Source organism: Talpa europaea (genome assembly GCF_964194135.1).
Source record: "Talpa europaea genome assembly, chromosome: 4".
NCBI classification, from domain to species: Eukaryota; Metazoa; Chordata; class Mammalia; order Eulipotyphla; family Talpidae; genus Talpa; species Talpa europaea.
The window spans coordinates 40,325,596-40,347,825 of NC_140070.1; the positions used below are offsets into that span (position 1 = coordinate 40,325,596).

At 37.8% G+C, this 22,230-nt stretch overlaps 1 protein-coding gene across 1 annotated transcript; it reads right to left on the reverse strand.

Annotated features, from left to right (window-relative positions):
* Nucleotides 1-1,836: 1,836 nt before the first annotated feature.
* On the reverse strand, nt 1,837-5,792 carry DCTN6 (dynactin subunit 6; the record flags this gene model as incomplete). Its single annotated transcript, XM_084231386.1, has 4 exons — nt 1,837-1,935; nt 4,332-4,474; nt 5,259-5,306; nt 5,753-5,792. 4 exons carry the CDS (start codon nt 5,790-5,792, stop codon nt 1,837-1,839), a joined length of 330 nt encoding a protein of 109 aa, XP_084087512.1.
* Between the last annotated feature and the right edge of the window lie 16,438 nt (nt 5,793-22,230).

Sequence of the window (22,230 nt, forward strand, 5' to 3'; positions counted from 1 at the left end):
GGCAGGTCTCCAGGTATATTCTTACCAAGTCATATATATCAAGTCATGATAAACTGATCCCATCTGAAGTAGGGAACACTTCTGGTCACCAAATTTCTCTCATCTCTTGGGACTTAGTACCTCCCCCCCATGGAGAATATTGTACAGACACTGTCATTCATTTCCTCCAAATCCTATGTTGGTAAATTGACCATTTCTACCCACATTTTCTTTACTCAAATGAGTTCATATCATTTCTCATCGTATGTTAATGTAATTTTTTTTAAATCTCTGGGGGTATCTTATTACCAAGTCCTTGGGTGGTTATCTCGCTATTGCTCTCACATATTACCTGATACTTTGGGCCAGAGGCCATTAATAAGCATTATCAGAGCTTATCCAGAGATAAAGTTTTAAAACTTCATAGCACTTCAAAGGTAGTTTTGTAATTTCTGCCTTTTCATCTAAAAAATTTTCATGATCAACAAAATCCTGACTTGATCGTCAAGTGCACTGAGGGACTCTCTGGTGGCTCAGGGGTTAAAGACAGCACCACAAGCTACCAGCGAGTTTGATGAGTTTGATGAGTTTGATCCCCAGCTGGCTAGGGAGCAACCCACATGGTGCAGCAGACCTCTCCTGCCTTACCCACTGCTCCCCTCGGCAGTGTATTTCACTAGATCCACCTGTTCTGCTCCCCACTCTCTCTGGTAAATCCTCTCACCGCCCCCCTCCCCTTACACCTCTGGCCTAGACCCCAGTTCCTATATGCATAAATAAATAAATTGTTAAAAAAATAGTGCATTGATAGGATGCTCTCTTTTTCAGTCTACTATGTGTAGTTGTAGTTTTCTAACTACATGAGTATTCTTACCAAAAATCAAGTCATTTTAATTGGGAACAAAAGCTAATTTGTACCTGATATTTTCAGAAGTTCAAATATAGTTTTTACTACCTACAGTTAAAAAGTAAACTTCAAGAGAAAATATTTATGTATTTAATGTCTTAGTACTAGTCAACAGCTATTGATTCAAAAGTTGAAAATTAGATCCCATTAAGTGTATGCATTTGAATTACTAAAAAAACCCTGGAATCCTCAATATTTTGACATTATATAATCAAATAGAATTATAGCAGGGTCAATAGTGATTAATATATCAAAATAATTTCATGAATTTATAAACATACCAAAATCTTTTAGCTCACTGTCTTCAAAAACCCAGGAATACTCCCAATGGTCATTTACTTCTCATTCTTATGACACCGTTATCTTTGACTTTGCATTCTCTGAATACATCTGGATTACTTGTTTTACTACAAAGAAAAACATATTTTCTTGGAAATAAAACGAAGTCTAAATTAATTAAAAAATTTTAAACAATTACAAACCCACAAATGAAAAAGGTAAACACTACTATAGCTAATACACACAAAAATTTAAGAGTTATTTTGGGAAAGTTAATGCAAGTAGAAAAACTGATCAAAGTTTGCTCACTAACAATCCTGTTAGCAACATTTTTATTTAGTTTAGTGTATACCAGAATAGAAATACACAACAATATGCTCTTTATTTTGGGTAGTTTTTTATATAACTAATATTTATGGCTAACATTTATATAACAAAAGAATAAATTTGTAAATTATCATAAAAGGAGCAAAGATATAGGAAAATAACACATTTTATATAAATTATAGGGGACAGTTACAATGAAAATCCATTACTTTCCTCTAAAACTCAATTTACAAAAAAAAAGTCAACAGGTATTGTTCCATAAACTGCTAAGAGTGTATCAACAACCGCGGCCCTTTCAAAAGACAGTGGTCAAAGACAAAATGTTATCCTTTCATATACTGTTCTTAGTTCTTAACTGGAGTTGAGCTTCCTTTCATAGTCTTCTTTAGGTGGTGGTAGTTTGGCAAGATTTTCATCAGGAAATCCAGCTGTAGTGTCTGGGGCTAAAAAAGATAATTAAGAACTGATCAGCAAAAACAAAGTTAGTGCCAGGTAAAAAATAATTATCACTAAGTTGTGGAATTACAGATGCTTTTCACTAACTCATTTTTGCTTACCTGTTTTTTTTTTTAATTTACAATGAAAATATATTACATTTAGTAATAAAAAACCAAAAGATTTTATATATAAATATATATATGAATTAGTTTTCAAACTTGCTTTTGTAGATTCCACCCTGGACTCTAAAAAGTCTAAAAGTTCCAATTATAGAAGACAACATAAGTAAAATACCCAGAATGTACTGCTTTCCACAGGACCTCATAGCACAGAGTGGTAAAGCTCTCTTGATCTTCACTCTTCATAAACAAGCTTTGCCCAAGCTTTGCCCTCCTTGTAAAAGTTACTTGGGGAACTTGTGAAAAGTAAGGAATCTTATGTCCTTAATCTTGATACTCTGATTCAATAAATTTGGAGAATCCTTTGTGCAAATAAGACACTTATAAGACCCTCAGTGAACTTGGAAAAGTTTTACATAGCATTATGTATTAAACTATATATATTCTTGCTCACGTAATTCTAATCTCCCCCCCATTCTAGCTTAACTTCTACCTCTTCAATCATTTTTGCCGTTATGCAAAAAGATAGTGAAAAATATACTGCAATTGTTTTTATTTCCTTTTTAGTCTATAAATACAAAGGCCAAATATTACAAAATTAGAATAACCCAGAAAGAACTGGAATTTTAATTTCTGATAAATATAGCTAAGAATCAGAGGCAATGTGATGTCTTGGGAGGAGACAAAGTATTTTTTTGGGAGGAGAGAAAGGAGACCGAGTAACTAAGGAAATATATATTGAATGTGTTAAGCAACAGGCTTAAAATTTCAACTAGAATGTCTTCTTTGCCTTGTTTTATTCATGTCCTACTCTAACATGAAATTCCAAATATGTACAAGTCATTTTTTTGATCTTGGTTATTTAAAGGGGATTCTTATATGCCAGAAGAATACACAAACATGACTGCATATTTACAAACTGTGCTTATTTTCACAAACTATGTCAGTCAACTAATAGATGGACCCAAGTTAGATATCCTGTATTAATTTGGTATGATTATTCCTCACCCTCAAGGATTCAGATTTCAAGCGTGAATGAATACAATTTGTAAGGTCTGGAAATGCATCTTTACTGTCTTGTCCGCTGCTCCACTCAGCAGTCTATTTTAGTGGATCCAGGAATAACATCTATGGATTGGGCCTCCCTGGTGGCCTAGAGATTAAGCCTCAGTGCTACCACCCTGACAGCCCAATCCTGAGTTTGATCCCGATCCCTGGCCAAGGAGCAAACCCACATGATGTAGAAGACCACTCCTATTCTGCCCACTACTCCCCTTAGCAATGTATTTCAGTAGATCAGCCTATTCTACTCTCCTTTCTGTCTTTGGTGAATCTTCTCACCCTCCCACACTTCTGGCCTATATCCCAGTTCTTCTATGCAAAATAAATAAAATAAAATAACAATCTTATGATAAAAGGAATAATTCATTTTTTGAAAGATTTATTTATTTATGCATAAAAGAACTGGAGTCTAGACCAGAGGTGCAGGGGGTGAGAGGATTCACTGGAGAGAGAGAGTGGGGAGCAGAAAATGTGGATCCACTGAAATACACTGCTGAGTGGAGCAGTGAACAAGACAGGAGGGCTCTGCTGCGCCATGTGAGTTAGCTCCCTGTCTAGGGATAGAACTCATGTTGCAGTGGCTGGCGATAGCTTGATAGCGCTGAGACTTAACACTGCACCACCAGGGAGGCCCTAAAAAGAATGATTCTTTAAAAAAAAAAAAAAAAATCTATTGATTTTCTTTTCCCATAACAGTTTGTCATTGTAATCCTTGTACATAATACTGAATAATTCCACTGCAAATAAATTCTACTTTTTTTTTTAAAGATAGAAAGCTGTTTTTTTTTTTTAATATTTATTTATTTATTTATTTATTTATACAAGCACTGGGCACAGTCAGAAGCGCGGGAGGGTGAGAGAATTCACCAGAGCCAGAGCAGGGAGGAGAGTAGGCAGAAGGACCGAAGTACACTGCTGAGGGGAGCAGCGGGTGGCAGGAGAGGTCTGCGCGCCATGTGGGACCCTCCTCCGGTGGCCAGGGAGCAGCCAGGGATCGAACCAGCACTGCAGAGGCTGCGGGCAGCTTCGCAATCCAGCGCTCAACTGCTGTGCCACTGGGGAGGCCCCAATAAAATCTACTTTTAGGAGTGTTTCTCTTATGTTTGTTTTAATCATTTGTTTTCTAAATAGTGGACTTGCTGCTGTTAAAACAATTATGTGCTATTTTAGGAAAATCAGCAGCTCTAGAAAGAACTCTTTTTAAGGAGAAGTTTTAGTACCTGTGGTCGCTCAGTCTGCACCCGACGAAGGCAGTCTGTACCATAGATCACTGTATTTTCAGGGATGACTTCAAACGTATTCAGGTTGCAGCAAGCCCCAATGATGCAACCACTTGTTAATATTACATTTCTGCCTACATATGCTGCAGAATAAACATAGAGTACTGTAATTTAAGACATCAAATGATTAAGATACTATTTTTTTCCTTAGATGATTTAAGTATAAAAATACAAATTGGCCCTGAAAATAAACTTAAATTGTTTAAATCTGAGTATGAGCATAGCATAGAGGCAGGTACCAGACTAGCACAAAATGGACTCAAAACAGTTCTGCTGCTGTTGTGCAGTCATTATAAATTCATGAGCAAGTTTATTAAATGAAGACACCACCCTACTTCACAGTTTGCTGCAATGAATGAGAGTAAATGTAAAGTAGTGGGCACACACAGTAAGTATATAATGAATAGAAATGACAGTGTAAGAGTTGGTAATCCAAATTAAAATAACCCTTAAATAGATTAACAAAAATCCTAAGTTAAATATTTATTTTTTTTAAAAAACCAGCATTTTCTTTCATGCCAGCCAGGACCATGAAAGATACTCTATTCTAAAGACGGATCACCATTCAGGGTCTTTCTGGACGTCAGTGGGAAAAGTTGTTGGAGCTGTTGCCCAGAAGTGGTGGTGGTCCTCATGTAGTCCCACTTACAATTACCTCTGGTTGGCTAAGGTAAAGAGCTCTTCAATACTAGAATAAGCATTATAAAAGCAAAGAATGAGTCTTACAGCTCCTTTGGTGCATTTCCAACCACACCTTCCCTGCTAGCACAACACTCGGCCACAGTGTATGTAAAGGGTGTTTTCCAGGGTACCACCAAGAAAAAGGAAATCACTATTTTTGACAGTAAAACTCCAAACATAGCTTACCTTTTGATTCAATAACATTATTGTCTCCCATTTTCATGGCTTGGGAATCTATGAGTCAGAGTTAGGAAAACAATTTTCTCATCTTCTCTCCCCAAATAATTCACAATGTCCTTATCCTGCATTGGGGCAGAGGAAAGAGACGAGGAAGGGGCCATGCAGAGTTGCCAGCCAGAACTCTTTGCTCCAGAATTCCAAAGCAGTCTGAAAGTAAAGCTTTACTCTCTAAATAAAAGTATCTAAAGTATAAAAGAAATGAGCACCCAATTCAGTAATGTATTTTCACCTCTCCTGCCGTGCCTGCTGCTCCCCTCAGCAGTATATTTCGTCAGTCTGCCTGTTCTGTTTCCCGCTCTGGCTCTGGTGAATTCTCTCACCCTCCCGCGCTTCTGACTATACCCAGTGCTTGTATAAATAAATAAATAAATAAATAAATCTTTAAAAATAAAAAAAAAGATAGCTGGGAATGATTTATCTTAAATTATTGTAAAGGATACAACAGCCAACTTCAAACACATTATTGGTACCAATAATCATAGTTTTGGGTTCTGGATCTTCAGTGTCAGGGGTGATATTATCAGGATGACTATAAAAAAAGAGAGATAATCAAAAAGTCAATAATGTAATAAGTAATCTTCTATTTTAGAATCTATATTATTTCTCTCAATTTTACCTAGATCAAGCTTAAAATACATAACTATATAAATTATTTCTTACTCTTAGTGAATTATTTAACCTTTATGCTGAGCAGGGTTAACTCTGAGTTGAAAAAAGAGCTAGTAAAATATATATGTCATTGGTGTATGTGTGAGTTTTCCTTTTTTATGTTTAAAATCAAGTCCTAGAGAGCCTTCTCCAGGACTGGTAAAAAAGATGCTGGCTATGACTTTTGGCTTACTAAACTGGAATTTCATATCTAACTTGAAAATCTTTCCATTCTTAACAATCATTTGAGATTGTGAAACACAAACAAGTATTCATATAATTATTTTATGCTGTGAGTAGCTAATGGAAATATTTGGAACATAAAATGTATGTGATCTAAGAGGAGGAAGCCATTTTTAAATGGCATTTTATCTCTGACAGTTGAGTTACTGCAGTATATTGTTAATTGACTTACACTCAAGGTGCCAAAATATAATTTAAGAAAAAACAGCTTAACATAGTAAGAAACTCCCAAATCCTAAGCAAGCATTAAGACAAATCATTCTCTTTATCATAAATATTTTCCCAAGGTTTTTCTTACAAATTCCATACATTACTGCTATAAATTAGGTATAAGCTTAAATAGCCTGCCAACATTTTATCTAGAAAGGCTTACAAATGCTTATAAAAATTTCAGAGATATTATAACATAGTTTACTATGTACATGTTCCAGTATTTTATTATTTTTTAAATTTCGAACTTTTAGAAATTGCCTTTAGGACCTCAAATTTTTCAAATACAATTCTGGGTGTTACCCCTACTAAGCATGTGAAAATATACATGAGAATTAAGTTCACGTGCATTGTCCTGAGGAATAACATTTCAGTCATAACCAAGAAATTCAAAGTGCTACCTCACCTTGGACAAATCTCTTCACACATCTGATCTTTGGTTTCCTCATTTCCTAACTACCTGTTGAAAAGATCCTTAATGTTTCTCTAGTTCTAAATGAGAACTTTCCAAATGTAAAAGATTCCTATAAAACCAAAATAACAAAAACACTGTCTGTGGTACTTAGTTCAGAGTACCTATAAGACTCTTACTCACGCATTTATGATAAGGGCCTGTTCTTCTATTAGGTTACCTTCACCAATCACAATTGGCCCAGCCTCTGCAATAATTCGTGCTTTAGGGTGGATCACTGTCCTAGGTCCTGTTAAAAGGATGACAAAAGGAAATTATTGGTGGAGGTATACTTCCAACAGGGGAATGGGAGGTGTCTGAGGGTGGCCAAGGCTGTTGGGAGGAACATTTTCTAAGGTATGTGCCAGGCACCATATTAGGCTCTTACAAATGTTATCTCCTTGGCTGTTATTATTAGTTGTTAGTGCCAGATCTCCAGCGAAGATGAGTGGAGACAGGACAGGCTTTGGAGTCAGACAGCTCTGGTTCATGGACTGTTATCTCATCAGTGAAATGGAGGTGGTGATAATACCGGTCTTGCAGGTTATTATAAGGATTCAATGAGATAATGTTAGTAGACATAGTATTTTGGCACATAGTTGGCAGTAAAAAACGAATTCCCTTTCATCTTTTCTCTAGTAAAAGTAAGGTCCTCTGTGCTTACAATGATACTTATGCTAGTGAACCATTAGCACTTTAAGGATTAGACTTTGTGTTAAGTCATTAAGAAAAATGGGTGGAATGGGAGTCAGAGAATATGGAAACCAGTTTTAAACTCAGTTGCTTTTTTTTTTAAGCTTTATTTTTATTTATGCATACAAGAACTGGGGTATAGGCCAAGGTGCAGGGCGGGGTGTGTGTGTGTGTGTGTGTGTGAGAGAGAGGATTCACCAGAGGCAGAGTGGGGAGCAGAACAGGCAGCTCCACTGAAACACAGTGCTGAGAGGAGCAGTGGGCAAGGAGCAGCAGGAGAGGTCTGCTGCGCCATGTGGGTCAACTCCCTGGCAGGGGTCCAACTCTAGTGCAGCAGTAGTCGCAGATTGCTTCATGGTGCTGAAGCTAAACCCCTTGCGCCACCAGGGAGGCCCTAACTCAGTTACTTTTTATCCTCAATCACTACCCCTATTAAAAGCCTACCCATTTGAGGAGGCAGAGCTGCTGCTATCTTGTCTAGGATATAATTTTAACCAATTAAAGGTTAAAAAGGTTAAAGGAGGCAGCTGCAGGAGTCAAATGTGATAACTGGCATCCTAAGGTCTTAAGATGCTAATACAAGGTGACTGAGACAATCTCAAATCACAGGTGGCAGGAAAAGTTGCATCACATTCATTTCAAGATCATGGAAGAGGAGGCGCCCACCACACTGCCAAAACAAGAACATTGACTCTGGAAAGCTAATACTCTCCCTCCTCCAGCTTTTCTTTATCCCAGGCCTTGCATTTTAGTGATAATGAAACTACTGATAAGAAAACATACCTTCCATTTTAGCCCCTCCCTCTACCACCCATCCCACCTACTCCCAGTACCAAGGCTATTTTTACTGGGAAACAAGCAGACAGGAACTAACTGAAAGTAGGGTGGGCTGAATCATTGACAGAATGAGAAGGGAGTCAGGAAAATGACATTGTCCATGAAGTTCAGTATTCAGTTGTATAATTGTCAATTTATTCAATAATCATCTTAAGATCGTGACAGGCAGGATAACAGCACTGGATGTTTTTGGGAAATAAGGAGTAAGTGCTATTTTTACCCTTTTGAGCTTGTTATCTTGAAAACTAGGAATACTTAAAATATTCACTCACAAATACATTAAAACCAAGGTGTTCTTGGCACCCAGAGAATTGGAAGGCACCTCAGGGCAGCTTTTTCTTTCCCTTAACAATGGAGACCTGGGGACCTACAAAATAGGTTAGGGTGGGGGTGCACAACAGGATGCACAGCCCAGCAGGGCATAACATGAGAGCAACTTTGTGATTTCTGTGACCTCTGCTAAATTTCTTTTGCAAATTCTCTTACTCAGGACAGGATATTTCAGTACAGAAGATGGATTCAATGGGATCCTTGGGCAGCTTCTCAGTTGACCATGACTGTGAACACATGTGCCTATCTTCTTTGTCCAAAAAAACATATAATGAGATAACATTTCATACCTGTTAGAATCGGTATACTCAAAAAGACAAGAAATAACAAATTTTGATGAGGATGTGGAGAAAAGAAAACACAAGATCACTGTCAGTGGGAATGGTACATTGGTGGAGCCACTATGGAGGTTCCTCAAAATTTAAAACAGAGCTACCATATAATACAAAAATTCTACTTCTAGGTATTTATCTGGAGAAAATGAAAACATTAATTTGAAAAGATATCTGCACCCCCATGTTTATTTACTGCAGCATTACTCACAATAGCCAAGTTACAGAAGCAACCTAAGTGTTCATCAGTGGATGAAAAGGTAAATAAAATAACACACACATGAGCACACACACACACACAGCAAGAGAGTAATATCACTCAGCCATAAAAGAGAATGAAATCTTATCATGTGTAATCTGAGGGCATTATGCAAGTAAAGGAAGTGAACTAAGAAAATAATCAAGAAAGATAAATACCCTATAATCTTGTTTAAATGCAGAATCTTAAAAAAGCAACAAAACAATGGCTGTGGTGTAGTAACACACATCTGAAGGGGTGTGATCCTGTACCTTTGAATCATACACAATGTGGTACACCAATGTTAGTCAATTTATTTATTTTTTTAAAGATTGATTTATTTATTCATTTATTTATTTATACAAGCACTGGGTACAGTCAGAAGCGCGGGAGGGTGAGAGAATTCACCAGAGCCAGAGCGGGGAGCAGAGCAGGCAGAAGCACCGAAGCACACTGCTGAGGGGAGAAGCAGGCGGCAGGAGAGGTCTGCGCGCCATGTGGGACCCTCCTCCGGTGGCCGGGGAGCAGCTGGGGATTGAACCGGTGCTGCAGAGGCTACGGGCGGCTTCGCAACCCAGTGCTCAAACGCTGCGCCACCAGGGAGGCCCAATGTTAGTCAATTTAAAAAAAAAAAAATCATAGCTTATGGATCCAGAGAATAGACTGGTGATTAGGTGAGGTAGGGATGGCAATATGGGTGAAAAGTTAAAAAGTACAAACTCCCAGGGCCTCCCTGGTGATGCAAAGGGTTAAGACACAACCTATGAAGCTATCCATAGCCACTGCAGCACGAGTTTGATCCCGGGCCAGGGAGTTACCCACATAGAGCAGCAGACCTCTCCTGAATTGCCCGCTGCTTCCCTTAGCAGTGTATTTCAGTGGATCTGCCTGTTCTGCTCCCCACTCTGTCTCTGGTGAATCCTCTCACCACCACCCCCCACACACCCTTCTGGCCTGTACCCTGTTCTTGTATGCATAAATAAATAAATCTTTTTTTTTAAGGGATGATTTAGCTCATATTTTCTTTTTTTTTTTTTTTTTTAAAGATTTGTTTATTTATGCATACAAGATCTGGGGTACAGGCCAGATATGTGGAGGGTGAGAGGATTCACCAGAGACAGAGTGGGGAGCAGAACAGGCAGACTGACTGAAATGCACTGCTGAGGGGAGCAGCAGGCAAGACAGGAGAGGTCTGCTTTGCCATGTGTGGTGCTCTCTGGCTGGCCGGGGATCGAACTCGTGCTGCAGAGGCTGTGGATTGCTTCATAGTGCGGTGCTTAACCCCTTGTGCCACCAGGGAAGCCCATAAATAAATAATCTTTACCAAAAAAAAAAAGTACAAACTCCCAGCTATAAAATGAGGACACAGGTAGTATGGGGACTATAGTTAAATACACACATACATACACACACAAATAATACAAATAATTGAAGCAAATCAACAAGTGAAAGATCCTCTCCTTATTCTAATCCCATCCCTTAGAAGTAACTATTCTTAAAAGACTGCAGTGTATTATTCCAGATTAGGAGCTTTGGTACACAAACTACATCTTATTAAAAAGTTAAAATATAATTCAGGGCCTTCCTGGTGGTGCAAGGGGTTAAGACGCAACCTATGAAGCTATCCACAGCCAATGAAGCATGAGTTCGATTCCCAGTCAGGGAGCTACCCACATGGTGCAGCAGACCTCTCCTGACTCACCTGCTGCTCCCCTCGGCAGTGTATTTCAGTCAATCTGCCTGTTCTGTTCCCCACTCTATCTCTGGTCAATCCTCTCACACCCTCCTCCACACCTCTGGCCTGTATCCCAGTTCTTGTATGCATACATAAATAAATATTTTTTTAAAAAGAAGAAAATATGAGAAAAATCATCCCTTAAAAAAAAAGATTTTAAAAGCTTATACTTTTAGGGCCTCCTCTGGTGGCGCAGCAGTTGAGCGCTAGGCTGCCCGCAGCCTCTGCAGCACCAGTTCCTTCCCTGGCCTGCGAGGGTCCCACCAAAACAAACAAACAAACAAACAAACAAACAAACAAACAAAAAAAGCTTATACTTTTAAGCCAAGGAGTAATATCATGCAATTTACTTTTTGTTTACCTAAGGTTCTAAGGTCATTTTTCCCTAATGACCTTAGGCCATTTTTCCATACATGTATATCTAGGCAAATACTCCTTAATGGTTGAATAGTATTTCACATCACACCAATACACCACAACTTATTTAACCAACTCCTTAATTGTGATTACTTAAATTAAGTAACTAAATGCCTCTGGGGTATTTAGATGTTGTCACTTTTGAGAGAGAAGTGGTAAACAATGCTGAAACAAACATTGGATTCGTTTGAAATGAGAAATTTCTTACAGGTTCCTCCAGCTCTGTGAATCAATTTAGGTCTGCAGTTTTCATTAAGACTAATACTCAAAATGTTGTATGAGAAAGAAACACAATCTTTCTATTTTAAGTTCTTTGTAATTAAAGCCCCAGCCAGCACCCCACCCCTTGTCTAGAAAGTCTAGACTCTGGCCTCTATCACTTAAAGGCCATGCGCTTAATCTCTCAAAAACCTCAGTCTTCTCATCTACAAAAAGATGGGTACTATAATATCCTACCTTACTGTGTTGACATGTGGAATACATGAAATAATGGAAGATCATGGGGTTCTAAAAATGGGAGGTGCATCACTATCAACACTAAGAACTAACAAGAAACTACTATAATAAGCAAAAAATCTGGCTTGAGAAACAAAAGAAAATGGCCTGCTTTCTTCTTCTACTTAGGTATCAGGGTAATAATATCTCCTTTTAATGGGGGGTGGGAGGCTCCATATCTTATTTTAAGACAATAAAGTGGATTAATAAATATATTTTAATGAACCAGAAATAAAAATCTTAGACAAGAGGTAGATTCTCATGCTGTGATAGAAAGCAGATCCTCTGCCCCTGCTAGATAAGTACCAGAGGCACTAGGCAGTCTGCTGTTTCTCAAGCTGCAGCTTTTGACAATAAGCAGATTTACAAAAAGCTACCTGAGAATGAATTAAAACAAGACAAAGGTACCACTGGGATCTGTGTTTCTTTAAAAATTCCTCTAGGTATAACTTTGAAAACAACTGAAAATTTCATTTTTTCCTTTGAAGAAGGGTATTTTTATCATACAAAAAAAAAAACCCAGATAAACAGAATTTTTTAGAATTATTAAACTAATCCAAGTCCCGTATCTTGTTATGCAATATTTAAAAATACTGCCTGAGCTATTTTAACCAAGTGTTTTCTCATTATATTATTATTACTATCATTGTTAGTAAGTCCATAACGGAAAACTTGGTTATAAATCTTAGGCGCTCGATCCGGGAGGAAAAGCATTATCAGCTGCTTGCAGACCTACGACTAAGACACGGCCGCCACCTGGTGGCAGCAATGCCAAACTACACTTTCTGGTGTTTCTGGGCTGAAGTAGTATAAAAGGTCAAACTTTGACCCCTAAAGTAAGACCAAATGTCATGAATAGCAACCCTAAGTCTTCCTTAGGCCTATTCTGGGCAGACACTGAGAGGTTAGTATACAGGTATTTCAGGTTATGTGAGTGCTAAGAGTTTAATTTGGAAAACTTAAAAGGGAAGGTCCTGAGAGGTGAGCAATGCGCAATGTGCCTGGTGTAACTCTGTCTCTGAAGGCTTTGGTGCTAGAGGTTCACACCAGAAATTCCATCAGCTCAGCACTATTCCAAGGCGTGGGCCTCGACAGCACACTAAAATGTGAGCATAGCTTGCGCCATGCTTGTCTGCAATAAGCAATTTTATCTAGACTGGGTCTGAATTTAAACCAGGTTTAAGGGTCTAAGGTTAAAATGCTTTAAAAATCAGAAAACTGTCACCATAGAAAGGTTTTATAAACCCTGTTGTGAACCTTCTGAGAGTTCTTTCTGGCAGGGTAGTTTGTATATTTTTTTACCAAATGTGCTGAAACCCTATTTGGCTTATCTCCTTGTTTGGATAAATGTGTCTAGAGCTGGAACCGCCTCTCTGGCTGATGAATTATTTTTCTAAATGGCTGGCGAGTCTTGACGCAACAGAGCCAGAAGACATTCCTGCATCAAATTTCCATTCCCCTCATTTGGTAAAGGACATTTTTCCTGTCTATCTTTGCCATAAAAAGCAATCTTTGTGTACATTTTCATGTCAATAAATAGTTCAAAAAGTCACAAGCTCTCTTTTGAAAATTAAAACAATTCCTTTGACCTGTAAACTAAAGTACCTATAAGAACTGCTTTACATATGATGAATTTCTCAAGTCAAAGCCACTGTTATGCCTTGTTGAAAAGATTTTCCACAATAAAAGGGAAGCTTTCAGTCTATATTAAAAGCTCTAATGGAGAGAAAGACAGAATAAGTGGGACAACGTGCTTTTATCACACAGCTTTCCCACTGTGCCAACTTCTACCTTCATATGATAAAGTCACGACCAAGTCGTGTTCAGACACCAGGAGGCTGCCTTTCACCCTATAATGGGACAATAGAACTGTGCTCAAAGATACCTTTCTTCAGTTTTCAAAACAAAATTTAGAGGAAGTAATGCATGGCTTACAAATCATGGCAGCCTAAATAAAAACAGATCTTAATACTATACTTATTTACCCAAATTATAATTAACAAAAGAGCTATTATTTTTCCCAAGGTCTGTTTCTGAGTAGCCACTAATGAAAAGGGTCAGGCTCCAGAAAAGCTTCAAGTCATAGGATCTCTGGTTAAGAACAATACTTCAAAGGTTCAGATTGGTTTCTTTGACATAAACTGAGTTTTTAGGAAAACAGAAGATCAATTTTAAAGTTCTATTGAAACAAGTGAAAAAAAATTCTTTCTGAAATATTATAATTTCATAAAAAGAACAGTCAACTAGGGGATAGAGTTCTCCATAACATCTTGAAAAATCTATTAATTAAATGACACTTAAGTTTATTGCTACTTAACAAGAAAATAGGGCTTATTAAATGTTCACATATCAATATACATAGCACAAAAGAAAAAGACTTAATTATTCTGGTAAATTAAGAAAAACTAAAAACAACAAAAGCCCGGAAATGAAAAATAAAACATGGTAGAATGAGTTTTAACCAGATAACATTTCTAGTCTCTACACTGATTTAATAATTACATCTTTTAATCTGATCTATTGCTTCAGAAAAATGAATTAACAGCAGCTAGAAGATTAGAAATATTTTATACCAAATATAACAATGACAGAGCTGTATAAATATCAATTCGGTAATATTTACATACTTATATATACAAATAAAGACAAAAAACATGCACAATGAAAATGAGATTGGAATTGTAGAAGACTTCTATAAGGTATTTGAGCAAATTTTCTTTTAAAAAACTGGGTCAAAATATACAATGTATTAGCTTAGACCTAGCCTATGATAAAGTTCAATCACACTATTTTAAAGAAAAATTATGACCACTTCTCATGCTATAATCCATCACTGAAAATCTGTGTTGAACTATCATTTCATATTTTAATTGTCAGAGCTGCCACTATCAGTTAGAAGTCAAACACTATATGGAAAGAAAACTTACATACTGTATTCCCTTTTGTAACTTCAACACTTAGAGAAGGCAGGAGGATAAAGGAGAGAAGCACAAAAAAGACAAAGACAGAGAACAAGAATGGGAGTGCTGACTCCTGATAACCCCATGCCTCAATCCTTTGCAGCACACACCTTTCCTTTTCATAGGTTAAAACCTGTACAGCTGTTCTAGAAAAGCTTCTAGATGTAATAGGCATTATTTCTAAATCTGAACACACACACAAACCCGTGTGTATATTTATGCCTACAGAGATACTTTATTATCTATACATTAAATAGTAAATACTGTATACTTATTTTTTAAAATGGACAAGAATTATGGTGAGGCAGACCTCTCCTGTCCCACCTGCTGCTCCCCTCAGCAGTGTATTTCAGTCAGTCTGCCTGTTCTGTTCCCCACTCTGTCTCTGGTGGATCCTCTCACCCCACACCCCACGCCCCGCATCTATGGCCTGTACCCCAGCTCTTCTATGCATAAATAAATAAATCTTAAAAAAAAAAAAAGGACAAGAATTAGGAATGAAAGGGAAAGTTTACATAATTAGCTCCAATTATTACTACTTTCCTTCTGATTATAGAATACTTTCAGAGCTACCATTAGGTGTTAATCCTTGAATCATGAGAGCCATAAACACATCAGAATAAAAACAATGCAGATGAGCAAGGGATAAACATGTGGCCCACCCTAATTTCTCTTCATAAAGAGTTTGCAAGGGTTCTGTCAATTTAAAATAACCCTAAGCTGACAAATTCCTAATATATTCCCAAAATACTGCTGCAACCTTTATTCTTTTTATAAAACACAATGTCTAAGTTGGTTGGAGGTTTAGATATATTACTATATATATTTTTTTTCCAGTAAAGGCTCTGTTAATCTAAGAGCCTTATTTTCTCTCTGAAAGCATACTTAATTCATTGAAAACTCTACTCTGATAACATGCAGTTGCGGTAAGAATGGTTCACACTAATTAAGTTACAGAGGTACCATATCTAGTGAAAGTACATGTAAAAGAACTGGATGAAATGTGAATTTGGAGAAAATCATGTAAGCATTTGATTTATATTGATTAATACTGTTCATTTGATTTAATTAGCTAGCACTCACTGTATTCTATGTGTTAGGTATTGGGCAATGCTTTTCACAAACACTCTCTTATTTAATCCTTAAAAAACCTAGGAGGTAGGTACTTCTATTCTGTACATGACAGAGACTGTTAATTGTCACGAGATATCCATTCTTCTCTTTTTCCTTATGACAAAGTCTCATTTTATTTGGGGTAGTATTGTACCTAGTTAAGACTGTACTTTCCACTGATCCCTGAAGCTAGATATGTCCATGAGACTAAGTCCAAGGCATCAGACACACACAAAGAAAGACCATGTGGCACTTTCAGGAAGGCTATCTAAAGGAAGCTGACTCAACTGGGAGGGATTCTCTTTTCCTCCACTCCTTCCCATTGTTGTCCAGGGTCTTTTGGTGTTCTAGCTGTCACATCTAGGCCTGCAAGGCTTGAGTTCTGGGACAATCAAGTGACCAGCCTTGAATTGCCTACCTCTGGGCAATACAACAGAACAAACCTCTGCAGGTTTTAACCATCACTACATGTGGTTGAACCTAATCTTAAACACCCAATTCTACAGATGGAGAAAATGAAGACTAGGAGGCTAAGAAATATGTCCAGAGTAACCCAGCAAGTAAAGAGCAAGGATGCTAACCTAACTCTGTCAGATTCCAGAGTTTATGCTATTAATGATGACTCAGCAGAATACAAGCTCCAAGATGGCAGTGCTGGCATAACCTGTGTTCACCACTGTGTCCTTAGTATAAGCACAGTGCCCGGCACATAAACAGTATACATAAGATGTCTCTCAAGTGAATGAATGATTTTGTTGCATGGTTTCATTAGTTTATCAAAGAGGAGATTAATATAAATATTCCATTATACTACATATTTTTTAGAAACAGTAAGCATATGTGGGCACAAATAGATTGTTTTATCAATAAAATTAGGACATCAGTAAAATACACAAGCAAAATAGATTCATGTAAAGCACTGATAATTAAATCACATCAGTTCTTGAGAAACAACACTATTAAACAGTTTTCTTACCTATAGTTACGTCTCCCCGGATTTCACTTTCTACACATACAACTGCTCCAGGAGCAATCTTCACACTGTAGAAAGAACAAGGTAACATTCACTATGGGTAAAGTTTTTGAAATAGTGTCAGAGAAGCTATCTTGACACTGGTAAAAAAAATTGACACTGAAAAAAAAAATTGATGGAAAAAATGCAAATTAAATTATAAGATGATAAGGTTTAATATATTATAAACTCAGGTATACTTACCATTCGACTAAAATCATACATATGCATTTTAAAAAGCTTGAGAATGAAAGGGGCTTTGGTTTCAAGTAGTAAAATGTTGAAAATAATCTACTGGTTAAATGCTGCTACTCTGTAGACTATCACACATACATAAAATAGAATGAATGTATTTATGTAAAGATTTGGAATAATTTTCAAATTATATTATCAAGTTAAAAAAGCAGAGTCAGAAAATGGGCAGTATATAATATGCCACTATTTTTATAAAAAGGGTGACAAAGAATGTACATTCAAAATATTTAATAATAAGCAAGGTAATATTAATATAGAAATCAATGTTCAAATTTAAAATGTATAAATACTCCTATTCATTTTCTAGCTATACATATTATATAGAAACTGCTATGGATGATAAAATTGTTAAAAGATTTATACTTCCAAATATTTTGATGCTTTTTGGTATTCTGCTGTGACATTGTGATATAGTTGAGTCTGGCTAAATGCTGTCCTAACTCAGCCACGAAGAACTGCATTCTCCATTAAAGTGGTGGTCGATTGTTAGGTATCTTGTTCCCATTAAGAATTTTTCTTAGTAGTAATGATACTATTCATAATGTTAAAGCTATTCTCAGCTTCTATGAAATAAGAATAACATTTTAGATAAATTGGCTTTATCAAAATGTTGGCTTCTGTTTGTTTAGTGCTAGTACACACAAACACAGTAAGTCTGCATATTGATCTTGTAAAACACACTTAGTTAAAACTATTGATTCTCTGGAATTCTCCACATAAACAATTATTTACAAGCAGAAAGTTTTTCGTTCTTTTACCTCCCATACACATATTATTTCTTTTTCTTGCCTCACTGCCCTAGTTAAGACTTCCAATGTATTAAGAATAAGAATAATAGGGCCTTGCTGGTGGCACAAGGGGTTAAGCACCGCACTATGAAGAAATCCACAGCCTCTGCGGCACCAGTTCGATCCCCAGCTGGCCAGGGAGAAACCCACATGTCGAGCCAGACCTCTTCTATCTTGCCCACTGCTCCCCTCAGCAGTGTATTTCAGTCAGTCTGCCTGTTCTGCTCCCCACTCTGTCTCTGGTGGATCCTCTCACCCTCCGCATCCCTGGCCTGTACCTCAGCTCTTGTATGAATGAATGAGTGAATGAATGAATAATAATAATAATGAGACCTCTTTCTTTGTTCTAGTTCCATGAGATCAACAAAACGTATCTCACTATCTTCAGAGTCATAAATATGCCACTTGAAGTAAATTATTAAAACCTGGTATGTGAACAGTTGAAGCTTGTTGATGTAAATATTGATTTGTGCATTTTCCAAAAAGTTTTCTCGTAAATATTGATTTGTGCATTTTCCAAAAAGTTTTCTCGTAAATATTGATTTGTGCATTTTCCAAAAAGTTTTCTCATTTCAGCAAATACATATTTTTTTCATTTTTATTTATATATTTTTACATTTTTCATTTTGCTTTTTTTAAAAAAGATTTATTTATTTATTTATATAAGCTCTGGGTACAGTCAGAAGCGCGGGAGGGTGAGAGAATTCACCAGAGCCAGATCGGAGAGCAGAGCAGGCAGACTGACGAAGTACACTGCTGAGGGGAGCAGCGGGTGCGGCAGGAGAGGTATGCGCGCCATCTGGGACCCTCGCCCGGCAGCCGAACCGGCGCTGCAGAGGCTGCGGGCAGCTTTGCTACCCAGTGCTCAACCGCTGCGCCCCAATCTTTAGAACAAAATGAACACAGGGCCTCCCCAGTGGCGCAGTGGTTGAGCACTGGGTTGCAAAGCTGCCCGCAGCCTCTACAGCACTGGTTCGATCCCCAGCCACTGGGCGCGCAGACCTCTCCTGCCGCACCCGCTGCTCCCCTCAGCAGTGTACTTCGTCAGTCTGCCTGCTCTGCTCGCCGCTCTGGCTCTGGTGAATTCTCTCACCCTCCCGTGCTTCTGACTGTACCCAGAGCTTATATAAATAAATAAATAAATCTTTAACAAACAAACAAACTGTACTTTCAAAAAAAATAAAGATTTATTTATTTATACATACAAGATTTGGGGTGTAGGCCAGAGGCGCGGGGGAAGAGGTGTGTGGAGGGGCTGGTGTAAGGATTCACCAGAGACAGAGTGGGGAGCAAAACAGGCAGATCTACTGAAATACACTGTTGAGGGGAGCAGCGGGAGAGACAGGAGAGGTCTGCTGCACCATGTGTGTTAGCTTCCTTGCTTGGGATGGAACTCATGCTGCAGAGGCTGCAGATAGCTTCATCATGCTGAGACTTAACCCCTTGCACCACCAGGGAGGCCCACATCATTCATCATTTTTGTACAATGTTTGATTTCTCCTCTCAGATGTTGTGCCCATAAAATTATCACCACCAAGACACCCGTGAACCATCACCATGGACTCTTGTGCTCTTCCCTCCCATTTTGACCCCTCTCCCACACCCGCCTCTGCTGAATGTCTGATTTATACTTTGCCTGCTAGTTTTGTCTATTTTTTCCTGATCCCTTCTATGGCTTTACGATGTTACTCCTATAAGCGAAACCATCCGATGTTTTTCTTTGTCCTTCTGACTTATTTCACTGAGCATAATCCCTTCCAGCTCCATCCATGTTGTTGCAAATGGCATAAGCTTATCTATTTTCAGCAAATATATTTTGATTTTTTCTTTTTTTTTTTTAATAGAGGCATGTTTTCTTTGTTTGTTTGTTTGTTTGTTTATACATGCACTGGGTACAGTCAGAAGCGCGGGAGGGTGAGAGAATTCACCAGAGCCAGAGCGGGGAGCAGAACAGGCAGGGGGACCGAAGTACACTGCTGAGGGGAGCAGCGGGCGGCAGGAGAGGTCTGCACGCCATTCAGCAAATATATTTTACAATCTAGAGTGAAATGACTCACTCATCAGTATTATGTTTTTGAAGTTCTATATTCATATATGAAAATACTTATTGTTAACATAGTAGATGGTATAAAATTGTAATGATATTTTGTCTTTCATGTCTTTTTTTACTTCCTTGATATAAAAAATTGTTATTGCACAGCTTTATTTTTTCAAACGCTTCACTTTTACAAAACATTCAATTTAAAAAATGTCTTCCTTGATAATTGCATTTTCATGTGCCATAAAATTAAAAAGGACATGATAGCCATTCTAATAAAATATTTAAGTGTTCAGTACATTAAATTTTTCTGATATAACTTTGAGCATCCTTTTCAACCAGTGCAACTGGGTAAGGAACTATTAACATTGGTTGTCTTCAGAGAGGGGAGCTAGATAGATATAGCAAGGACACATCAGTAAGTGCAAGGAAGGCTTTTTTCCATCCTATATAATTTTTTGTCATTTGCATTTTGAATTACACAAAAGCACTTCACCAAAAAAAAAGAATAAAACAAACAACAACAGATTGATAAAATTTTCTTAAGACCAGTGCCAGAGTTCCTGAATACCTTGTCCCCTCTCCTTAAAAAGACCTCTCAAATCATGCTCCCTTATAAGGCCTTCCTCCTTTAATTCAGTTTTATCTAAAAATATTTTCTTGGGCCTCCCCGGTGGCGCAGCGGTTGAGCGCTGGGTTGCGAAGCTGCCTGCAGCCTCTGCAGCTCCGGTTCGATCCCCGGCTGCTCCCCGGCCACCCGAGGAGGGTCCCACATGGCGCGCAGTCCTGCTGCCCTCTGCTCCCCTCAGCAGGGTACTTCGGTCCTTCTGCCTGCTCTGCTCCCCGCTCTGGCTCTGGTGAATTCTCTCACCCTCCCGCGCTTCTGACTGTACCCAGTGCATGTACAAACAAAAACAAAACAAACAAACAAATAAATTAAATAAATAAAACATGCCTCTATTTTTAAAAAAAAAAATGCAACTGTAATTTAACCGTGACACTTCTGGTGGCCCTGCTCAGGACACCTCTTTTGGTGTAATATTGTACCAATATGCAACAGGAATCATAAAAATATTCACCATGTTTGACCTAAGAAATCCATTTCTGGATTTCAATCATGAAGAATTCAATAAGAAAAATAACTACATACACAAATTGGCCATTGCAGCATATTTAGAATGGTGAAACATTGTTAATAATATTGATAATCACAACAGGGGAGGAGTAATGAAATAAAATATATAGGTACACCTTAAGAGATATTGAGGGTTCAGTTCCAGACCACGGAAATAAAGTGAATATAGCAGTGAAGCATGTCATATGCATATTTTGGTTTCCCAGGGCATATAAAAGTTATATTCACAATATACTACAGTCTATTAAATAACATCATTTCCAAATAACATGTACATACATTAATTTTAAAATGTTTCATTGCTAAATAATGCTAACCACCATTGGAGCTTTTAGCAATTCATTCTTTTTGCTGCCTTGTAAAAAGTGCAATGTGTGTGAAGTGCAATAAAGCAAAGAGCAATAAAAAGAGGTATGCCTGTAGTCAAAGTCATTAACTTACTGGCCTCACTAACAATTAAAACAAGGTAAAACTACCTTTTTATAGAAAAAGTTTGCTGACCCCTTGTCTGTTTGAACAATTTATCTCCCCTTCCAAAACTTCACTAAAACAATAGTAAAGGAATAAAAGTAGTATTATTCAGAAAGAACAAGAATAAAGAAGACAAGGTACAGAAGATGAAAGATATTAACAGACTTCTAAAAATAAAAAAAAACTGCCAGCAAAAGAAGAGTTACTGAGAGTGGCAGGCCTGGAGGCACTAAGTACTAAGGAAGATTCTAGGAGAGGATAAAATCAGAGCAGGTGGGTATCTTTCTCCCTTCCTGTCCCTATTTGCAGTCAGCTGGTGACTGACCTTGCGTAAGGCTGCGCTCAAAGTACCAGGCCCAGAGGTAAGTGAGGACAACCTGAAGAACAAGAGACCACCAGCAACCTTCCCCAAGTGCCTCCTTGGCGCTCATACAGAATTTCAGGCAGCAAGGAGAGCGGAAGAAGATTTGCTCCTAGACAAGCCACCAGACATCATGAGTTTTTGACTTCTGGTCTG